This window comes from Cyprinodon variegatus, unplaced genomic scaffold (assembly GCF_000732505.1).
Source record: "Cyprinodon variegatus isolate N-32 unplaced genomic scaffold, C_variegatus-1.0 Scaffold30, whole genome shotgun sequence".
Taxonomy (NCBI): Eukaryota; Metazoa; Chordata; class Actinopteri; order Cyprinodontiformes; family Cyprinodontidae; genus Cyprinodon; species Cyprinodon variegatus.
In genome coordinates this window covers 578,608-599,039 of record NW_015150483.1, presented here as the reverse complement: position 1 = coordinate 599,039, position 20,432 = coordinate 578,608, and the positions used below count along the sequence as shown (strand labels likewise).

The following is a 20,432-nucleotide window of genomic DNA, read 5'->3' as shown; positions in this document are numbered from 1 at the left end:
TTGAATAAATAGGTATTGAGAACATAATTACGCAACACAGCTTAGACTTAAAGTTTCAGAAATATTTAAAGTAGGGTTACGTTGAAAAAAATGCAATAAAATGTTTAGACAGAAACATAAAAGGATAAAAGAAATAGACAAATAATACAATCAGTACGTAGCAGCTGCTGAAACGTGTTTTTAAAAACTGAACATAACAGTAGTTATTGTGTAATGGTAGATTAATGCACACTGGCAGGTCTGAGCCTATATAAGTGTTGTGTGTTATCAATGTGTGCTTAGATCGGTGGAAAAAGAATTACTGAAGTACCTTCTCTCACCTTCATAATAATCAACTTATGGTGTTGATCATAATCAGGAAATTTTTCACTCAGCCCTGGTGAAGTTATGAATCTCAGTCTGCTCTTGTTGAAAACAGCAGTTGGCCTCTTTATCTTGGATGATGACTAATTCCTGCATATTTATTTCAATCCTCTCCTGTAGTATGAAGCTCTTGTTTAACAGACAATCAGCAGTTCTTCAAAACACATTGTGCAAGTAGACTGATTATAATGTACAGTTTTCATTTATCTGAATACAGAAGCTCTGATAAGCAAGAAAATAACCTTTACGGTTTCAAAGTCTAGAGAGCCCATTAGAGAATGTCTTACTTGTTCTGCAAAAATACAAGAACTCTCTTTGGGGTTACAGTGTCTGGTGTAAAAATGAGCTGTAGAGTTGAGTTTTGGCAGCACTGTGGCAGATGAAGGATCCAGAAATGTGTAGTTTATGTCTACCTTGAGTACTGTTTTTTTTCCCCATTGTAGCACCCAGACAGCATGATGACACACAGGATGTCAAATCTTTATTGGTATCCCAGTTCTCCAACTCTATACATGTAGTTCGGACTCTATTAAAGATTAATTGCACTGAAAGTTGGAAAGTCCTGTATTTAAAAAAAAATGTTGTCCATGAGGGTCACAGGGCGAAAAGCAGTGAACCGAGACAGTTAACATAGAATAGTGTTTCCCAAAGTGGCGGTCAGGACCTAATGGGGCTTTGCAAGATAGTCATTGTGATGTGATCTCTTAGGTATTTAGGCAGCCAAAATATATCATTAAATGCATCAATGTGAATGTCTGAAATGTACCATGAAATAACAAAAAAATGTATCAGTTATTTGTTAATTTAAATCATAATTCAGATATTAAATGTACTATGAAATTATAAAACCTACAATTGAGTAATAACATTTCAATTTAAATAAATACAAAAAATTAAAACGATGACTTTTATTGCATTTATTAATGCAATAACAAAAAAATGAATAATGTAATTAGATAATAGGTATTTTATGGGGGGCACCAGTCTGTTGCTTTGTTTTTTATGGGCCTGTTCACAGGCTGAAATATATGGAGAAACCCTGACCTAGAAGACATGTCTTTAGACTGTTGGAGGGAGCCAGAGAAACCCCACATATGCATTAGGAGAACATGCAAACTCCATGCAAAAATGCTCTAGAGTGGAGTTTGAACCAGGACCTTAATTCTGGAAAGAAAGGTTGCTACAAACTGTTTCATGGTGCAGCCTGGATTTCAGGATGCATGTCAAGTCCATTATTCAATTATAAAATACATCAAACTTTTGTTTGTTTGTTTGTTTGTTTCTGAAGAAAGTCAAAACTTAGATCTGAGTCATTGTGAAAATAATTAATTAAATTATTGATTAATAGTTAAAATGCTTCATTATCCAAAGGAATTCATAATACCATGCACTGCAGCAACAATTGTCTGCTTCTGTCTCCTTAAACCCCAGTGGGTCTTAGCAGATGGCCGCTCACACTGAGCCTGGTTCTGCTGGAGGTTTCTTCCTGTTATAAGGGAGCTTTTCCTCTCCACTGTTGCTACGTGCATGCTTGGTGTGAGGGATTGTCTTTGAGTCAATGAGTCGATGCAATCAATTGTTTTTCCTTAGATAGAAAGCTTATAATCACTTTGACTGTATGATCTGGTTGAATAGTAATGTGCCTTGAGATGATGTGTGTTGTGAATTGGCGCTATAGAAATAAACTGTATCGAATTGACTGCAAACATCCATGTAACAGTAGGCATAACTTGGGCCTCTGTTTCAGACCAAAACAACCTGAAGTCTTTTAGGCTAACAAGCTGTTATTCCTATTCAACTAAAATGCAATTTAACATCAGGTTAAATTTAACAAAATGTATGTGTTTACAATTGTGGGTTTATCAGGACACATTTTTTCTCTCCCAACCTGTAGGAAAGTAGCATGTGATGGTTGGTGAGGATAACTGGTGACCCTACAATCTCAGTGCATTCTGTCAAAGATTTTCATTTTTCCTTTCTTTACCGCCCTGCTCACTCTGCATGGTATAGACATAAAAATGAGTCTTCATCATGCCTGTCCAATTGTGGTTGTTTTCTGTGCGTTTATAATCTTTCATTTGTTGGAATAAATCGCTTTTTTTGGCCATTGTCTAATCTAATGTGGTCAACACACCACATCTTCATTTTAAAGTCATGTTCTCTTTGTTTTTGCATAATTTATCAAGGAAAGAAATATTACTTTTGTATTACTAGTAAAAAGACTCTGATCCAAGAAAAAAGGACTTAAACATTTTTTAAATTACATTTATTTTATGTTTATTGTTAGTGATTCCATTTATTGTTACTAATTCTGTAAATGCTATGTGTAATATTAATTAAAGGCTGTTATAAAAAAAAAAAAAATCTGGCTAGTATTTTGTGGCAGTGCAATTGAAGATGTATTTTTTAAGCCTTTTTAGAAATTTGTGGTTTAAGTAGGATGAATTGGAACATAACATAGAAATACCTACTTTAATGTATTATTCCATTAGTGAAATAGACCAAGAAAATCTATTAAATTTAGGTCATGCAATGTAATCTTCCTGCTAAAAGGGGGCTAAGGTGTTCTGGGAGAGTAAAATCAAAACATTAAAGGCAAAAAGAAATCCAAATAAACAGTTCTGCAGTATGTTTGCTGTCATAGACTTTGATCTATTCAAACTCATGGCCGCTCACAGTTTTCTGCACAATACTTACATAATGATGGTATGAAAATTTAATGATCCCTGCAGGAATATGGGTTTGTTGCTTTTGCAGAATAATTTCATAGTGCAGGAATAAGGCGAAGGACCATCCAACATAAAAAATGAGAAAACATTCAATGGATTCAATAAATGAATGGTATGTTTGGTACCCAGCTGCACACAAGGAAAAACCAGTGTTTAAACATCTGAATGAAAAGATGCACAGTTTTTTTTTTTTTTTTTTTTTTACAGAATTTGCTATTAAAAAATGTGAAAAAATGTCCACATTTGTTAGAAGTAAAGGGAAAATGGGAAAGAAAGTATATTATCAAGTCTTTCTAATTTACAGACATGATTAAAAGTGAAGTAAATGGTGTCATCTAGGGGAAAATATGTTATGTCTGTTATGAGACAGCACATTTTAAGATACACAGAAAGAGAATTGATGATTAAGAGATAACAATTGCTGAGGAGGGATGTGACGGTGGGTGGGAGGAACCAAAGCTTAGACCGTAACGTTTCCTTATTTGCATATTTTGCTGCATCTGTCTGTTCATTAAAATGCAAACACAGAGAGTTATTAAAAGCTGTAAATTTATTATATAGATTCTGGCACTGTCTAATGCACTCTATATAACACAGTTGAGTAATATCAAGTATTTTTTTTTTTTCTTTTTAGAGTGAGTAACTGCGCAGCATTTGGGGCCTTAGCTGAGTAAGGGAAAATAGACTTCTTCATCTGTTCACTCTTTTAATGCAGCCTTCATTCATAGTTTTTAATTGTTGAAGTATTTATTTTTGTTAATTTGAGTGATTATGGCTGATAAAAAAATATATTGCTTGATTTAAAACTCTGTATGACTTAAACCTCACAAAGAATTAATGGATTGATGTCAACAGGACTACAAGAACTTAAAATTCAGACAAGCTGAAAGAGGCTAAGAAAGCAGGACTGGAAACATAGGTTGATCTCCCTGCTGCTCTGCATTGATGCAGTAATTCTTGCACATAGTTTAAGGAAACACTTTTTGAAACTTCTGTTTATTTCATTAAAAGGTATTCTTCATTAGACATAAGTATTTATCATCAATTTACAAAAACAGAATTGAAAAACTTGTCTTAATTTTTAACTTTTTGAACTGAAGTACACATAAATGACCTACATATATTAATATATTGAACGTTTTGTATTGTTTCTCTCTAACCTGTTTTCTTAACTTAATTTTTAGTTGCTAAATCAGAATTTCAAAGTTTTGCTCTGCTTTTATAGCTGTTCTTTTCCACTTTAACATTTGCAGACATCATCAGGCTGTATTTCTGTCATTGCAGGAGATTAACTTGTCATCTTTAGTATGAGAGATATTTCATTGCCTATCTTCCTAGATTATTAAAGCTTAACTTTAGGGGTTTCCTGAATCTAATTTTCTTTTCTAAAAACAGCATTGTTATTTTCAGCAGGCTCACATTTCACAGCTGACTAATCTTCAAACACATCGTCCATTAGTTTTAGGTGACATAACACCTCCTGACACGCGTTTGGCCAATCACCAGGTTGACATCCAGGCTGGGCAGTGGATGGCTGCAGTACGATGTGTAATTATTCAGTCATGCAGGCTGTTAGTTAGACCCCAGCAGGTGTGAGGAGGTGCTTTCGCCTGCCTCGGTCTCGCTTTCACTCCTCATTATTAACTTTGCAAACACCTGGCTGTCCAGTGAGTAGCGTGAAATACACTTGGGCCCCTGCAATCATGCGCTCTAGTTTAAACAAAAAACATTTTTCTTTGTTTGTTTTTTTTGTTTTTTTACATTTGACCGAAAGTGACTTGGAAGATTTTCTGCAAGTCATTGGGTTTGATGTTTATGAGTAATTCCAGGTAATGGCAGTGCAAGCTCGGGAAACAGCCAGAGCTAATCAGCAAACTGCCTCTTAAAAGCTAATGAGGAGATTAGAACAAACCATTGTCGACCTTCTTGACTGTATGATTGGGAGGAGCAGCCACAGGAGAATGTGGGGAAAAACCAACTGAGCTTTAATATCTGTATTTTTTTTTCTTCAAGCTTTTAAATTGTGGTGTTTTTAAAGTGCTGGTAGCTGTGACAATTTACCAGAAAAGCAGCAACATTAGGGTTAGATACAGATGGAACATGGAATTACAGATTGATCTCTGTTTCATTAAATAATTGCTTTTTTCTTTCTTGTTATTCAATTTTGATTTCATTTAACCATTGAACTGGCAGGTTTGGCAGTTTGCTAAATGAGCCATCAGCAAATTTATTCAGGGATTTGAGTTTTTTAAGTTGCACAAAAGTAAACTGTCTGAAAGGCCATAGGATCCATCCAAGTAGTACTTCTCAAACACATAAGCGTCTAATGAGATATAAAATGTTAGTAAGAGTACATTTAGGATGATAAAAGTTGAAGTGTTTAACTAGTAGCAGCTCTATAAAATCTAACCAGGTTGTTGCATCATGTGAAGATGTTGTTCAAATGTATTTGAACAACATCATATCCACAACATATCCCCAAAATACGTTTTGGGTCTCTTTACTCCTTTTGCTGCAGGACAAAGATTAGCTGAGTCAATAAAAAACATTACAATCCAATAAACTGATGTGTCCTGATTTGCTGCAATCAAATGTTTTTGTAAACTAGGTGTTCATCTAGTTGCAGAATTATTTAATTCAAGTACATTGGAGAGTTGCCAAGCATGAATTGTCTGTTCAGGGTAAGGTTACAGCATTTCTATTCTAGTCAAGAGCTCATTTAGACTCCAATGTTTTTATTTTATGATCTTTTTTTGCCAATTTGAGATGAACTTGCCGGTGGGCTTTGGATCACTGTCTTGTGGCAACTGAGCAAATCTGCATTAACGAAGCATTAAAAAAGTGGAACGCTTTGGTGCAATTTGGAGTCTAATAGAGGGATGGTTGACCTCTGGATGACCTAGAAAAATCATCTGTAATATCTCTGAAACAAAAATAGCACAAATGATAATTTGAACTGCCAAGCAGTCTATTTGCTGAGTTGTTTCACATGGATGGGGTGTCAGCTTCATGGTCACTGAATTGTGCATGTGCGAAGTGCAATGCACACGTGTAGTGTAAAATGCGCAAGTTTAGCATTATATAATCTTGTGCTGAATAAAAAAAATGGGAACCCAATGTGCCAGTAGAGCATAATATGCGTTTGTGGTTTACTTTTGTCATAATTCAAACATCATACAGTATAAGAGGGTCTGACAAGGGCTGAACGATTTTGGCAAAAATAAAAAAAAATATATGTATATATATATTTTCAACCAACTTAGTGATTGGGATTTTTTTTTTTTTTTTTTTCGATTTTCCCTTGCACTAAGCAGAAGCCTGTAGATGTTTAACTTCAGGGGTTGGTTTTTTTCCTTACCTTGAAAGCTTGCAGAGTCCATAGTTGTAGGATTTTGCTTCAACCTTTCATTTGCAAAAGTGCTTACTTCTACTTGCATGCATAGACCTGCATGCTAACTGGAAGTTTCTCTTTATTTGTGTCAGGAAACCCATTTTAAACATATTATCAATACCTAAAGAACTGGAGTTAGAAAACATTTGTCTCAAAGTCTTGACAATTGCAAAAAAATATTGGTTCCTCTGCTATTTGAATTTTTTATTTTCTTAAATTGCAATTAGATTGCAAATGCAAATAGTTGCAGAGCCCTGGTTCTGACAAAAAAAAAAATATAATAAAGGAGCCCTGGACCAGTGGGTTTTATAACACTCTATTAGTTAGTCTCAGTTGTTGTGTTCTTGGGCAAGACACCTCACCCACTCTACCTGCTGTTGGTGGTCAGAGGGCCCAGTGGCGCTGATTCTATTGCAGCCCCACTTCTGTCAGCCTGCCCCAAGGCATCTGTGGCTACCATGTAGCTTGTGTGTAGGAATGAGTGAATGACCAATTGTAGTGTGAAGTACTTTGAAGTCCTCTGAGATGATAAAGTGCTACACAAGTACAGGCCATTTACCAATTTTTCAAATTTCCATTTTCTGTACATGTTTGATTTTGTTCAACCCCTGGCGAGGTGGAGGATCATGGCTGCAGTTTATCTCTACAGTCTCTGGCCAAAAGGTGGGCTACGCCTAAAACATTTTGTCAGTCTACTGCAGGTTCAACAGAGAGTCATTGTAGATAGCGGGATAGACAACAGTGTGTGCACACACTCACACACAGGGGCAACTCAGATTTAGACCCAGATATGTTATTAAACCTATAGTGGGAATTGCTTGGCAACAGTGGTTCTTCCTGTATAAAAAAATAAAATTAACTGAAATTAAATCGCTCCAATGGTACAATAAAAACATTATTTAACACAATTAATTTATGAACTTAAATGACTAAGAATTAATGAACTTGAACAGATTTGATCAGACGCAGCAGCCATCTGGGCAGAACAAGTATGATAACAGTTGATCAATCTTATTTCGTAGACATAGCTGTTCTGCTATGACTCAATAGTGACTTTAACAGATGGTGAAATTAGATTTGGATGACATGCCTACATGAAAAGATCAAAGTTGTTTGTAGCACAGTTGTGTGGGTCTCTGAGTAAAGACCCTTAACCCTACACTGCTCCCCGGGCGCTCCACGATGGCAGCCCACTGATCCCCAAGGGGATGGGTTAAATGCAGAGGTACATTTCTACAATGTGAGATCAATAAAGTTAAATTATTATTATTGTCATGTCTCCTTCTGTCTTTGCTTCACATTTGAATGCAGAGGCTGCAGCATCCACGCATGTCTCCAAGATAAAAAAAAAAAATTATACTCACAAACCAAACTGGTCTAATTGAAATTAAATTATACAGTTTATTTTTTTCACTTAATTTTTTTAAGTTAATTAGTTGATATGTTTAGTTTTGTTACTTGAAAAACCTTGTTTTCTTTGATAAAGTAATTATTTTAGGACCACAATTAACAAAAAAAGACCTTAGCCATCAGCAGCTAGAAGAGCCATGCAGTAAATCTCTTAAAACTGCAAGTGCCACAATAATCTGAGGGAGGTCTTTAACTTTAAATTGCAGGTCGTGAGATTAAGTACAGGCCCCACCCATTAGCAACCGACTTTGTTCCTCGGTCTTCATGATGCTGTTTGTTCTCCGATGTTCTCCAACAAATCTCTAAAGCCTTCACACAACAGCTGGAGTTATAATGCGATTAAACTGTACACAGTCGTATCCTATTAAAAAGTAGCTGATTTTCTAAGATACTTGCATATGATTTCATGGAGTTATAAGATTTCTGAGACTGAATATAAATGCACTACACTGTCTTGGTTATCTGTCCAGAAAAAAAGCTTAAAACATTATAACTTGTATCAGGTTTATTTAGAGAAATTATTTAAAAAAAAGTTGAAGGGCAGTTGATAAACTTGTTATGCATTGGAATACCCTGTGAAAATCATAAAAAGAGGAAAATGATCCTTATCATATTGGTTGAACTCTATTTCATTTGCTGTGATTATTAGTTGTAGGCTGTACAGACAAATATAGTCTTAAATTAAAATCTTATTTGTGTATAGGTAGAAATTCAAAGTCAGTGTGAACCATTTCAGGATTTCTCTGTAACTGGTTTGGGCCTCTTTGTTCTCTTTGTTTATTTGACACCACAGGGAACAATTTCTCAATTTTTCATGTCTGGTCAAAAAAATGTATTTTGTTTATTGAAAAAAAGCTTCTTGGTTTTGTTGTGTTTTCATTTCATTTTTTAATTTGGGAAAATCATGCTTATATCCATTTGTCTGAACTCACGCATCATCTAATTGTGTTGGCATTTCTCTTCAGCCACTTTGAAAACATAATTTTGCAAATGGCTTGATAAGCACCAGATCAATGAGAGTTCTTTGGATATTTTATCTCCCCTACCAGAATTCACATACACAAAAGAAATGAAATATCTTTTTGTGTTTGTTTGGTTTTGTTTAGCCTTCCTCTGTCGCTGTCTTGGTCTGGACTATATTTCTTTTTACTGAAAGGAAATAATAGAAGTGTATATTATGTGGGTGGCTTTAGGCTGTGTGTAGAAGACCACTTATTTTTTTCTCTTAGTTGAAAACTTACATTTTTATCAAGCACTTGCAGCCTAAACCATTGTAATTTCACAGTCATTTAGAAGAAACTGTAATTCTGCTCACCTTTCACCTCTCTAAAACAGATAAGCAGTAAAAAAGTTTGTAAAGAAGTTATTTTTAATCCTCTCATCTGCGTTTGCTATTCCAGCCAGTGAGACTTTCAATTTCATTTATTGTTGCTCTTTATGCATGTGTAGCTACATTTTCATTTATCTTTTCTGATCGATTCCTTTCTACCTGGTTGGTTGTGGTTATAAGCTGTGTTTATGGAACATATTCCCTTGTATATACCATATCCCTAATCCTAGTAACTGTAACCCGTGGAGGCTGTCGACTGGGGTGTACTGACCGGCCCACATCAGAGGCATAAGGGGTCAGCGGTGATGTCGGCTACCCCCCCAACCCGTATTAAAACATGGACCAAAGTGTCTAGAGCCGGGAATATACTGTGCAAAATTTTAATCGATGCACGCAGGTGCAGCTCACACTGTATGACGAAACCGCAGGGTCTAAAATTTTTAAAAGTCACCTTCTCTCACTGTACGTCTAACAACCACACCGGACTCAGCTGCGCTGTGAAATGGCGCTACTCGGACTCGTCTATCTTGAAGCTAAACGAGTAGAAGAGGATAAAGATGGAAGTGTCGATGCCTCCTGTTAAATATGAAGCTCACCAGAGTGAAACGCACTGCCTTGGTAATTTGTGCAATTTTTTGTGCTGAGAGCCCTAAAAAGAAAAGGCGACGACATATTTGGACAAAGACATGGCTGAGTCAATGTGGCAACTACTGTCTGTCAATTTTACAGAAAGAACTCCATTTCACTCGCACCCCTGCCATGCTTCTGTGTTTTGTCTAAGAGGAAGAAGAAGAAGAATCCTTGTTTGCCCATGCGCACTGAGCGATTTGATAAAGCAGTACTGAAAAAGTAGGCTAGATAATTTTGATTAAATTCAGAGCTAATTGGGGGGATAGTTGACCTCTGTGACCTAAAAATAATCTTTAATATCTCTGAAACAGCAGTAGGACCTGTTATTTTTGATTTTCTTTTGTTTTTCATTTTTACAAATAACCATTTAAAATGCACAAACCTGCACTAAAGAAACAATAACCATTCAGTCTGTGCATCTGAAATGCAGAGCAGTGAACTACATGCGGGGCTCGTGAAAATCACCACGTTCACCGCTTGCTGTATGAACTCACCATTAGACCTCAGTGGTATCAGTAAAGTTTGTCACAGCAAGTTGGTGTCTTGGTGTCTTGTCTGACCATATTTGCCATTATTTGGTGTCTAATACCAATGTCATAATTGTGCTGCTAGCTTTTGAGGTGCTAATACAGGAATTAGAAGTATTTTTTTGTCTGTTAGATAAAATAAACAAAAATATTTACAGTTACAGTCAACAACCTTTAAAATAAATTAACCTTAATGCATGTGCTCCCTTTCGTATATGCATGCTCGGTGTGAGGGATTGTTGTTGAGTCAAGACACAATGCAAAATAATGTCTACCTTCACAAGGAGCAGGTTCTGAAAAGTCAAGGACACGATGCAATTAGCTGGGCCTCTTTAGATAGAACATTTGTAACCAATCTATCATCTTCATTGAATTGTCTCAGTAAAGATTCTTGAGATTACATTTGTAGTGAATTGGCGCTATATAGATAAGCTGAACTGAAATTAAATTGAATATTCTTTAATAGAACTACATGAATACTTAAAAAAAAAAAACATATTCCCATGTTACTTAGTTTTTAAATGTTCCTTTTTAAAATTTCATGTTGAAGTCATGGGAACCCAAATAGCTCCTTGTTGTTTGGGCCAGCAAAGCATATTTTATTGCATATTATTTATTAATATTATTTATCTATAGTGACCTGTGATGGGGACAATTTTTATTACAAAAAAAACTGTTTGAAAATAGGTCATTGAAATTTGTAGCATCAGTACTACATTTAGAATCAATATCTAAGTCCTAATGAAAACCTGTTCGTTGCAGAGGTTTGGGGCAGAGGAGAGCATAAGAAAGACTCTGGAGAATGAAGAGATTGTGTAAATATCCCTTCATTTCTGTCTTCTTTTCTTGTGATGTTATGAGAAAGGACTTAGTGCTGCAATAGTTCATATGACATGAAACTGGATCTTTGCTCTCTGATAAATGGGGGTCTTTGTGTGTGTGTGTCTAAAAGTAAAACCCTCATCTAAGTCATAGTCTGGCTGAAAACTAATCATAGTGCTTCATTGATAGGAACACTTTCCATATCAGAAAAAGACAGATTAATTACTTATAGCAGCCTGAATGACACTTTGCTGATATATTATACAACTGAGTAGCCAACCTTTGCCTCCCACCTTAACAGCTTTGTGATCTGCAGCTTCTTGTTTTCAGAGCTCACTATCTCTGCAACAGGTTAGATGTATTGAGTAGCTTTCTTCTCTTAGGGGCTTTAAACCCCAAAAATTCATCATTCAGCTGACTAAAATGGAGTTCAAGAGGAGCAGCCCTATACACTGTTAATCAGTTTAATTGGAAATGAAGCTATAATGTCTAATGTTTGCTTAGCACATCATAGTAAATATTTCTCTAATTCTAGTCAGGAGATATAAAGATAATTAAATAGGATCTAATTGTTAAATGTTCTTCTTTTTAACTGCATAATTAAGGATAGCTCTGGCAGTGTTATGTGATTATTTATATTGAGGGTCTGGGTTACTGCTAATAGGATAGGTTTGAATGCTCAAAGGGCTTGTGATGTTTTTAAAATACTGAAGCCAGCGAGTGAGAAGATTCCTGGTTCATTAGAAGTCTGGGTTTTCAGATCAAATTTCTAGAGTGGATCTCTGGTCTAAATCCTTTTTGCTCATTATCAACCAAAGAAAGGTGTTCCTGTGGAAGATTTAAATGCATCACATGTTTGCATTTTGCACAAAATAACTACATGTCTCTAGTTGTTCATTTTGAGCTTTATTAAATATATGTCTTATCGCAATGCATAGATGTTGACTTTGCATTATCCCCAGCATTGGTGTTATTATAAATGTGCACACTCCTTGAAATTTTTTAAAAATTTTGTGAGACATTTTAAATTATTTAAATACATAATGTGCTTTTGTTGCATAGTAGATCAAAAAAGAGTAGAGCGTGATTGTGGAAAAAGAAGGAGTTTGTTTTTAAGAGTAAAAATCTGAAAATGTTGGCAAGAATTTTAAGCCCTTTTTATACCTTTTTGATACCTATAAATAAAATCTGTTTCAATGAGTTGCCATTAGAAATCATCTGAATAGAAAATAGTCACCTCTCTGTATTTAGACCAATTAAAGCTATTCTGTGAAGGCCTCAGAGGTTTGCCTATGAACAACAGGAAACAAGCAACTTTATGAAGACCAAGGAGAACCACACATACATCAGGAATATGGTTGTTAAAAAATGGATAAGAATTTACATCCAAAGCTTTGAGTGTCTCACTCATTTATTTAATCCATCCTCTGATGATAACGGAAACCGTGAACCTACCACCAGATGCCTGTTCCACCTCAACTGACTGACTGGCAAACGTGAGGAATAATCAGAGAACCAGCGATGATCAAATCAACATGTATGGATATTCAGTTGAAGGCTTCTATCTGAACTTCAATAGGGTCACAGGTTAATTGGCACCACACCACAACACATTAATAAAGTAACTCATTCAAAACTAGGCCAAACCAAGTATTAAATGTATAGAAATATTGACATAGGCTACTTTTCAGAAGTCTAAATTTTCGCTATAATATATAACTGTTTATTTAGATATGCTCATACACTTACAGTACTCTGTGGTCTGAATGGTTATACTGAAAAAAGGCAAACCAGTAGAGCAATAAAAAAAAAACTGTTTTGAAAGAATATTTGACCCCCAATACTGTTATTATTAAGCAAGATCTTGGAGCAACACCGGGAACTGCACAGTCACTGCTAGAAAGAAACATACTGTATTTATTCACAGCCTTTAATCTGGTATTCAGACCAAAGGTCATGAATGTTGTTATAGAAGATATGAAAGTCTGCAGCGATCTGTATGCTCATGAATGAACTGTTTTGTTTCTTCTTGAAGCATGTCTCAACAACAGTTTACTTCATCCAAATAAGTAGCATGGTGCCAAAACCGTTTCATAGTGTGCATGCATACAACTAAGGTCTGCTGTTTTCTTGGATTTTTATTTGGCAGTTGAGTGAAAGACTTGATAGTGCCAGCTACTTTATTGTTAAAATAGAAATTCAGTGTTACTGAAAACAATATATAACAAGGCCCTTATGAATATTTTTGCAAGGCACTGTAAATATCTGAGGTGCAACTGTCACTGTTTTGCAGAAACAACATGAGCACATACCCAGTCACAACATGGGAACGTATCTGGAAATGTTCAGAGATGTTCTTAGTCACAGAACCCAACTGGTGCCATTTACTGTGGCTGTAAAATATGACCATATTTGATTCGTTTCCGGAAAACCTGGAGTGTTAGAACACCCAAGATGTCTTCTTTGTACCCTTTTCAGTTGTTTTCGTTGGAGTAATCTATGGTTGGTGTTGTAATGTACAGCGGATGGCGTTAGCTGCAAAACTATCTATTTGAATGTTTGTGATTAGCAGTACTCGCCAACAGTGGCCACTTAGTCTATTTATATAAAATTACACACATAAATTACTAAAAAATACTTACAGTAAAAATATAAAACTTTCACAAATAAAGGTAAAAATAATACAAGCGTTTTTTTTTTGTTGTTTTTTTTTTTTAAATAAAGAGCTTTAAGCAACTCCTTTGTATTTCTGTTTGTGGAGGAAGGCAGCTGCGATGCAGGTAGCTCATCAATAACACGGCTGGCAGTTTGATTTCTGGCCTGTCCAATTACTGCAGTCTCCTTAAGGCAAGATGATGTGTGTGTGTGTGTGTGTGTGTGTGTGTGTGTGTGCGTGTGTGTGTGTGTGTGTGTGTGTGTGTGTGATTGTGTATTGTTTTGTGTGTGTGCTTGAGACATATAGTGAGAAGTAGATGTGGTAAGAGCACCACAAAGGCTTTTCTTAAAATGAAACAGAGCAGAACCATTTAACTATTGAGGGTATTAAGAGTAAAATAATAAATTATTATTTTTCTTTAAAATTGGGTCTATAGATTTTTTTTGTATAACAAATACTGATAATCAAATGGAAAATAGAAGGCTTGATCAATGCAAATTGTCTAATAAATTTGTGCTGCCAGTTAGGAGTGATGCATCCCTGATATATCAGTGCCTCTTGTGCTACGTCTAATCCCATCTCTGCTTCTTTTCCTTCCTACAGCACTATGCTAAGATCTCGGGCAGCCTTACCACCATGCTGGAACTGGGCTCATGTTCTGTCAGCTCTCAGTCTCTGACAGATGACCACGATGCTTTGGGTCTACCTCCAGCTGCAGGAGGGCTGGAGAGTCCAGCACCTGGTTTTGCTCAGATGTGTGGCAGCAGCAGCCCCAGGCACCATGTCTTGTACCCATCCCCAACGGACGGTGAAAACTGGCAGAAACATCGGGGAGGGCTGGCTGGAGGTTCAAGCCTTTACTCTGAGCCCCACTCGCTTCTGGAACCTCAGAGTCTGTCGACCAGCTATGACACCCTGTACCTCCCACAGATGTCTGGGCAGGGTCAGACTCTCCATCCTAATCGTCTTGGCCTTTCCCTGGATGTGACTTCAACATTTGATGCTGGAGTAGGGATGCTTGGGATGGATGGAGATTTGGCAGTCAGTCCTAACGTGATTAAGAGACGGCGGGGAGGCCTCATTGAACAGAGAGACATTGTTAAAGCACACCAGGCCCATAAGATACATAGCACACCACAGGCTCGGCGTAAAGAATGGGAGTAAGTATGACATTTGTAACAGTACAATGCTATAGCTGTCTTACTTTATTACTTTACACATAACAAAATCATAAAGCTTTAAAGAAACCTTTAAAAGCAGTTCATCATTTAGTACCCTTGTCCAAATACCAACCTATGAACCTTCAATGGTATAAATTCAAAAACCCTCCCATTATGTGAGTACCATACTGAGTTTTTCATTCCTGTGTAGAAGTGGCCTGTTCAATACCACAAAAACTCAATGAAAAATATAATTGGGAGCAACATTGAAGTGCACTTCAACAGGATAATCAGTTCTTAGTTCAATTGAACCTTTATTTGAGTCCTCGGAGTTTGTGCAGCAAGTCCAAGCCCACAAGGGCACTGTATTATATTCGCTTTATGAAACATCTTTCTTTATTTTTATTTCCAAACTTGAAACTCAAAAGTACAAATGAAAAAAAGCAAAAGTGTGCCAGGAATCTTAATGTGAAACTAGCCAGGAATCTTAATGTATCCACTGCCTTAAGTAAGAAAAAAAAATCTGCCTCTGGAACCGTTAAGTAATTTTATTTTCAGCCAAACCAGGCTTCCACTTTTCTGTTCTTTTTTATTTTTTTCTTGTCAAAAAATTTCACTTAAGCATTGCAAGGATAATCAACTTGAATGAACAAAATGAATATTGCAATGTAATTTGACCTTATTATTGAACCCATTCCTTGGGGAGCAATGCTTGGTCAGAGAGCAATCTGGACCTATGGATCTTGTTCAGGGATCCAGAGTGGAAGGCTATGGGGTTTGAACCTTGTATTTACTGCCTTCTAAGAATGAAACCTCCAAGCACTAAGCTTTTATTCCCCATGTGGTAAATGCTTTAAGTGGCTCCCACTGGCAGCAGTCTGAACTATCTTCTGTCTACAGCACACATCTTACATACCTTGATACTGCCAAGCACTTTCTCAAAACTGCGATTGTGTTCTCAAGTTTGCGCCCCTTTCCCTCAAATACAATAATGCTCCGACTGCTCTCTTAATGTTCTTAGTGACAAACACTTTAATTTTAGTTCTTATAGATCACAGGACATGGTTCTAAAATGAGTTTGTCATTCAATGCATCTGCACATCTCTCCTCTTATATTGCTTTATGTTGTTCTTTTACCATCCTCAGCCAGAATCTACAAGTTTTTGTGATAATAAATATTATTTTCTAGTGTTTGTTATGGGGTTAACACTCGAATCTGGCATCAAACAAATGTCATAGAATCCATCTTTTCTTCTCAACACTATGAACTTCACATTCATATGGTGTTTATATATTTGCAAATAACTGTTTTAAACAGATGAAAATGGCACCTTCAGCTATCTGAAAATAGTGAAACAGTAAAACAATCAGATGAAACAGACTTGTAAAGGTCCACAATTCTGGAAATCTTTTCTCACTTTTTTCTTCATGGTGTAACAAAATTCATTGGTGTGTTTCAGATGTGTCCTTGAAATGCATCCCCAGATATTCCTTGGTTAAACTCAAGTGTTGTCAATAAACCTATGAACACTAACAAAAATTAAATTCATATTAAATTCATAGTACGATAGAGTTTTAGTGAATGTAGCTCTACAGCTACCATGATTTTAGCTACTGTGGAACTTTAATGAGTATTTCTATGTGTGTCACATGTTCTTTCCATGTGCTGAATATTACATAGCCTGTGTGTTCGTTTACTGGCTTCCTGTCCTGTAGTGTGGCGGAGATTTCGAGCTGATTATTGCAGTGACACCCCCCTACATCTTTTCCTGCTGAAGCCGGAGCTTCACCTCTAGCGATGCTGGCACCCTCTGTGCCCCCCTTCATACCTTCTTCACCACAGGTACAGGATGCTGCATCTAATCATGAGCTATGCCTAAAGACATAGAGGTTTTAGGAGGCTAATTGCAGAGAGTGAGACATGAGAAGAGAGAGGAGATGGCGCGTGTTGAATGTAGGGGAGGTGATGAGGACACAGAGGGAATGAGAGCTTTCATTTGCATTTGATATTTAGGTTCATGTGACAGCAGTTTCCTAGTGGGTGATTAGTGGATCAAGAGGCCTATAGAGATGCTTGACCATGGACTAGATAACTATTCTCCACCCTGCCCAATATAATTATTGTAAAACGTTATGACAGATGTAGACCAAAGCTGCTGAAAGGAGATTGACCACCGTGTGAATCAGAAGGCATCACAACCGTGCACATCCGCCTCTCACTACCATTTAACGCCAGACTTCAACTACCTGGCAGGTGGGAGGAAAACCCACATTTGCCCTCAAGCCAACTGTTGCACCTGTTTGGGGTTTTCAAATGAAATTAACTTGATTGCAAGGCAATCTGAGAAACTGTCATTTAGAAGAAAACTCTAAAAATATATTTTTATTATGTGGAATAAGTAGGCTACAGCTTTTTAGACATTTAATGTTAGTACACTCAGTGACCTATTACCAAAACTGACTTCTTGACCTCACTGCTCTGCGTGGCAGATGTGTCATAATCGTGTTAAAAACTGACATTGATTAAGAATTTTGTCAATAATAGGGTTCTAAGAATAATTCACAATGCCATAATTTGAATTTCCTGTGGATATATTCACAGAAGGCAATCTTTGTCAAGTCTTCAATGTTCCTGTTTTTTTTTTTTAGTGCCATCGTACGGTCAGACTAATAAAGTTGTGTTATTAAATGTACTCAGTGTTTTCTGGTACCCAAGGGGATTTTTGCTCAATCTGGCCTTTCAATGACCAGCTCGTAAGCACCCACATGGGACAATTTATTGCTGTTGTGTGCACATGTAACACCAAGTTGAAATTTGGTTTGGGATATTCTGCTATCCAGGGAGTTTTTGTTTCCCTTTAGTGCCCCTGTAAGTAATTCATGCTAAGGAAAAACTCTTAAGATTTATGCACACCTGCTCTTTTTGACCTTTGTTTGCTCAGAGTGTTTGATGCTTCTTTAAAAAAATAAGCTCCTTTGGGAGGATGAAATTTAGCCTTAGCTAAAGGAAAAGAAGCGTCTAAGCTTTCAGTTTTGGTGCTTCATCAACAAAAAATGCAGAGATAAGGATGCTCTCTACAAACATTAATAGATGCATGTGTGTGCATGTTTGTGGTATTGGAGATCGGTATTGTCATGTGAGAATCTAAATAACGACATCCTCTCGGAAGCATTTTATCAAATAGCTGTGTTTAGAGTCGACATTATTGCGCCTCTAATTACTGTAATCTAACTGAATAAATCTGGCTATTTCACTATAGGAAGAAAAGATGTTGGGCTCACAACAAACAAGAACAACAGAGAACCTAATGAACTCCCTTTGTGTGTGCACAAAATTTTGTTTGACAATCAAAACAATATATTTTCAGATTGCATATTTAGATTTAGATTACATATTGCTTTTCAACCATTGTTTAAAAAAAATCTATTTAAAAAAATGTAGTTTGTTTATGTTTTTTATCAGTGTTGAAGTGTTGTTAAAAAGCAGAGTGGGAGTTTTATTAGCAGTTAAATATATATATATATATATATATATATATATATATATATATATATATATATATATATATATAAATACAAGGGTGTAACTTTGTGTTGAAAGTTGGTGGGGACAAGTCATAGGACAAGGGAGCTACCTGCGTGACGCCTTTTTTTTGTTGGAAAGGATAAAGCCACAAAAATGTGAATAACATATATTAATTTAATGCTTACAGTTGAAAACATAACTGTTACAATATTCACTTATATATTTTGTACAAAAATATCACATAAATCTAAACTTAACAAGTTTCCCCAAAAATAAGCTAATACAAGAACAAACAACCAAAAACCAAAAACAATCAAAGCTTTCTACATCAGAAACTGAACAGCTCTGAACAGGAAAACAGATTCAATATATAAAACTGTAATGGACTGAAAGTCCTGTTTTTTATGTGGGAAATTATTTGCGTGTCTTTTAGTATAATTCTGATATATTGGCGCTGTTGTCTGTTTCTATGGCAACGATACTGAATGTAGTGTAGCTGACATAACAGGGCGGGACAAAAGTGGTTTGAGGTTTTTTTTCCAACGGTTCAGTTATATTTTAAATAAGGTATTCACTTATTTTACACTATTCTCTATTCTTTTACTACTTTAAGTCTCTCCTGACTAAAATTGGGTCTTAATATTTCAACAAGTCCCTCTAACCTGCAAGTCTGAGTCCACTGCTGTCCCTGAATCGGTTAACATGCTTGTGGCCTGCTGAATGACACATATACAACAATAGAACCTTAAAATGTCCTTTATCTCACACATCTCATCAAGAATATTTTCGCAACACTGTTTGCATTTTACCTAAAAACCCGTAGCATCTTCCACTTAGGAAGCGATCTGAATTATATTTGTTCCCTGTTAGAAAGAAGAATAACCTGCATTAAATGCTGCTGTCATGTTTTGTTACTCATTTTAATTCGGCCAAAAAAACTTACACTTGGATGAGGAGAAAGCGAGAGGCAACAGATTATTTTTTCTGAGGAGCGGCAGAGTTTTTTTTGTCGGGGTTTGTGGACAGTGAGCAGCGGGGAGAACTTTTTTATTTTCTTTCTGAGGAGAGGCATTAATGGGGTTTTAATCAGATATACACAGCACCGAAAGTAAAATACGTGTACAAAATATTGGTGGGGACTGTCCCCCTACCGGTCAAGATTGGTGGGGACATGTCCACACCAGTCCTTAAGGAAGTTACGCCTATGTATATATATATATATATATATATATATATATATATATATATAGAGAGAGAGAGAGAGAGAGAGAGAGAGAGAGAACTTAAGTAGCTCTGAAAATGGACCACAAACATAATTTGTCAAACTTGTTGTTATCCCTTGTTTGATTAATGGAGTGCCCAAAATGGTCACAGAAATTATTTGCATCTGGAAAAAATATTTATGCATAGCAATTCTATGGAAATGAAAAAAAGTAAAGTCAGACATTGGTTTTCAACAATAATATAACAGGAATTTAAGCAAAAGAAACATGAAACGGCCTGGACAAAACTGTGAATATCTATGGAAAAGACTGAAAATAAAATTTTGGAATTACAGTCTTTTTTTTACTTTTGGAATTGCAGTGTTTCTACTTAGGGAAATTATCTTCATAAATATAATTTGCATAAGATTGTCAATGGTAACAGGTCTACTGTGCTGTTTGGTAACATGGTGTGTACCACACTCTGTCATGTTTTGGTTTCAGGTTCCTAACCCACTTGCAGAACACTCAGACAGGGAAAAAGTTCAAAGGTTTATTTAGAGTTTGTACAATAAAACAGATCAGGGGGTTATCAGATCCTGCACAGGTCACGACTGGGTTCACTGCAGAGGGGGACAGAGGAGTTAGCAGATGTCCAGGTAATTTGCAGGATGTGGAGGTGCAGG

At 36.3% G+C, this 20,432-nt stretch overlaps 1 protein-coding gene across 4 annotated transcripts in view; it reads left to right on the top strand.

Annotated features, from left to right (window-relative positions):
- LOC107100995 (voltage-dependent R-type calcium channel subunit alpha-1E-like) overlaps positions 1-20,432 on the top strand; it is a 150,353-nt gene that overhangs the window by 3,228 nt on the left and 126,693 nt on the right. For all 4 annotated transcript variants that reach the window (XM_015399749.1, XM_015399742.1, XM_015399725.1 and 1 more), the window contains exon 2: positions 14,462-15,018. In XM_015399749.1, the coding sequence (XP_015255235.1) occupies positions 14,495-15,018 (524 nt within the window). In that variant the 5' untranslated portion in view covers positions 14,462-14,494. The remainder of the gene's footprint in view (positions 1-14,461; positions 15,019-20,432) is intronic.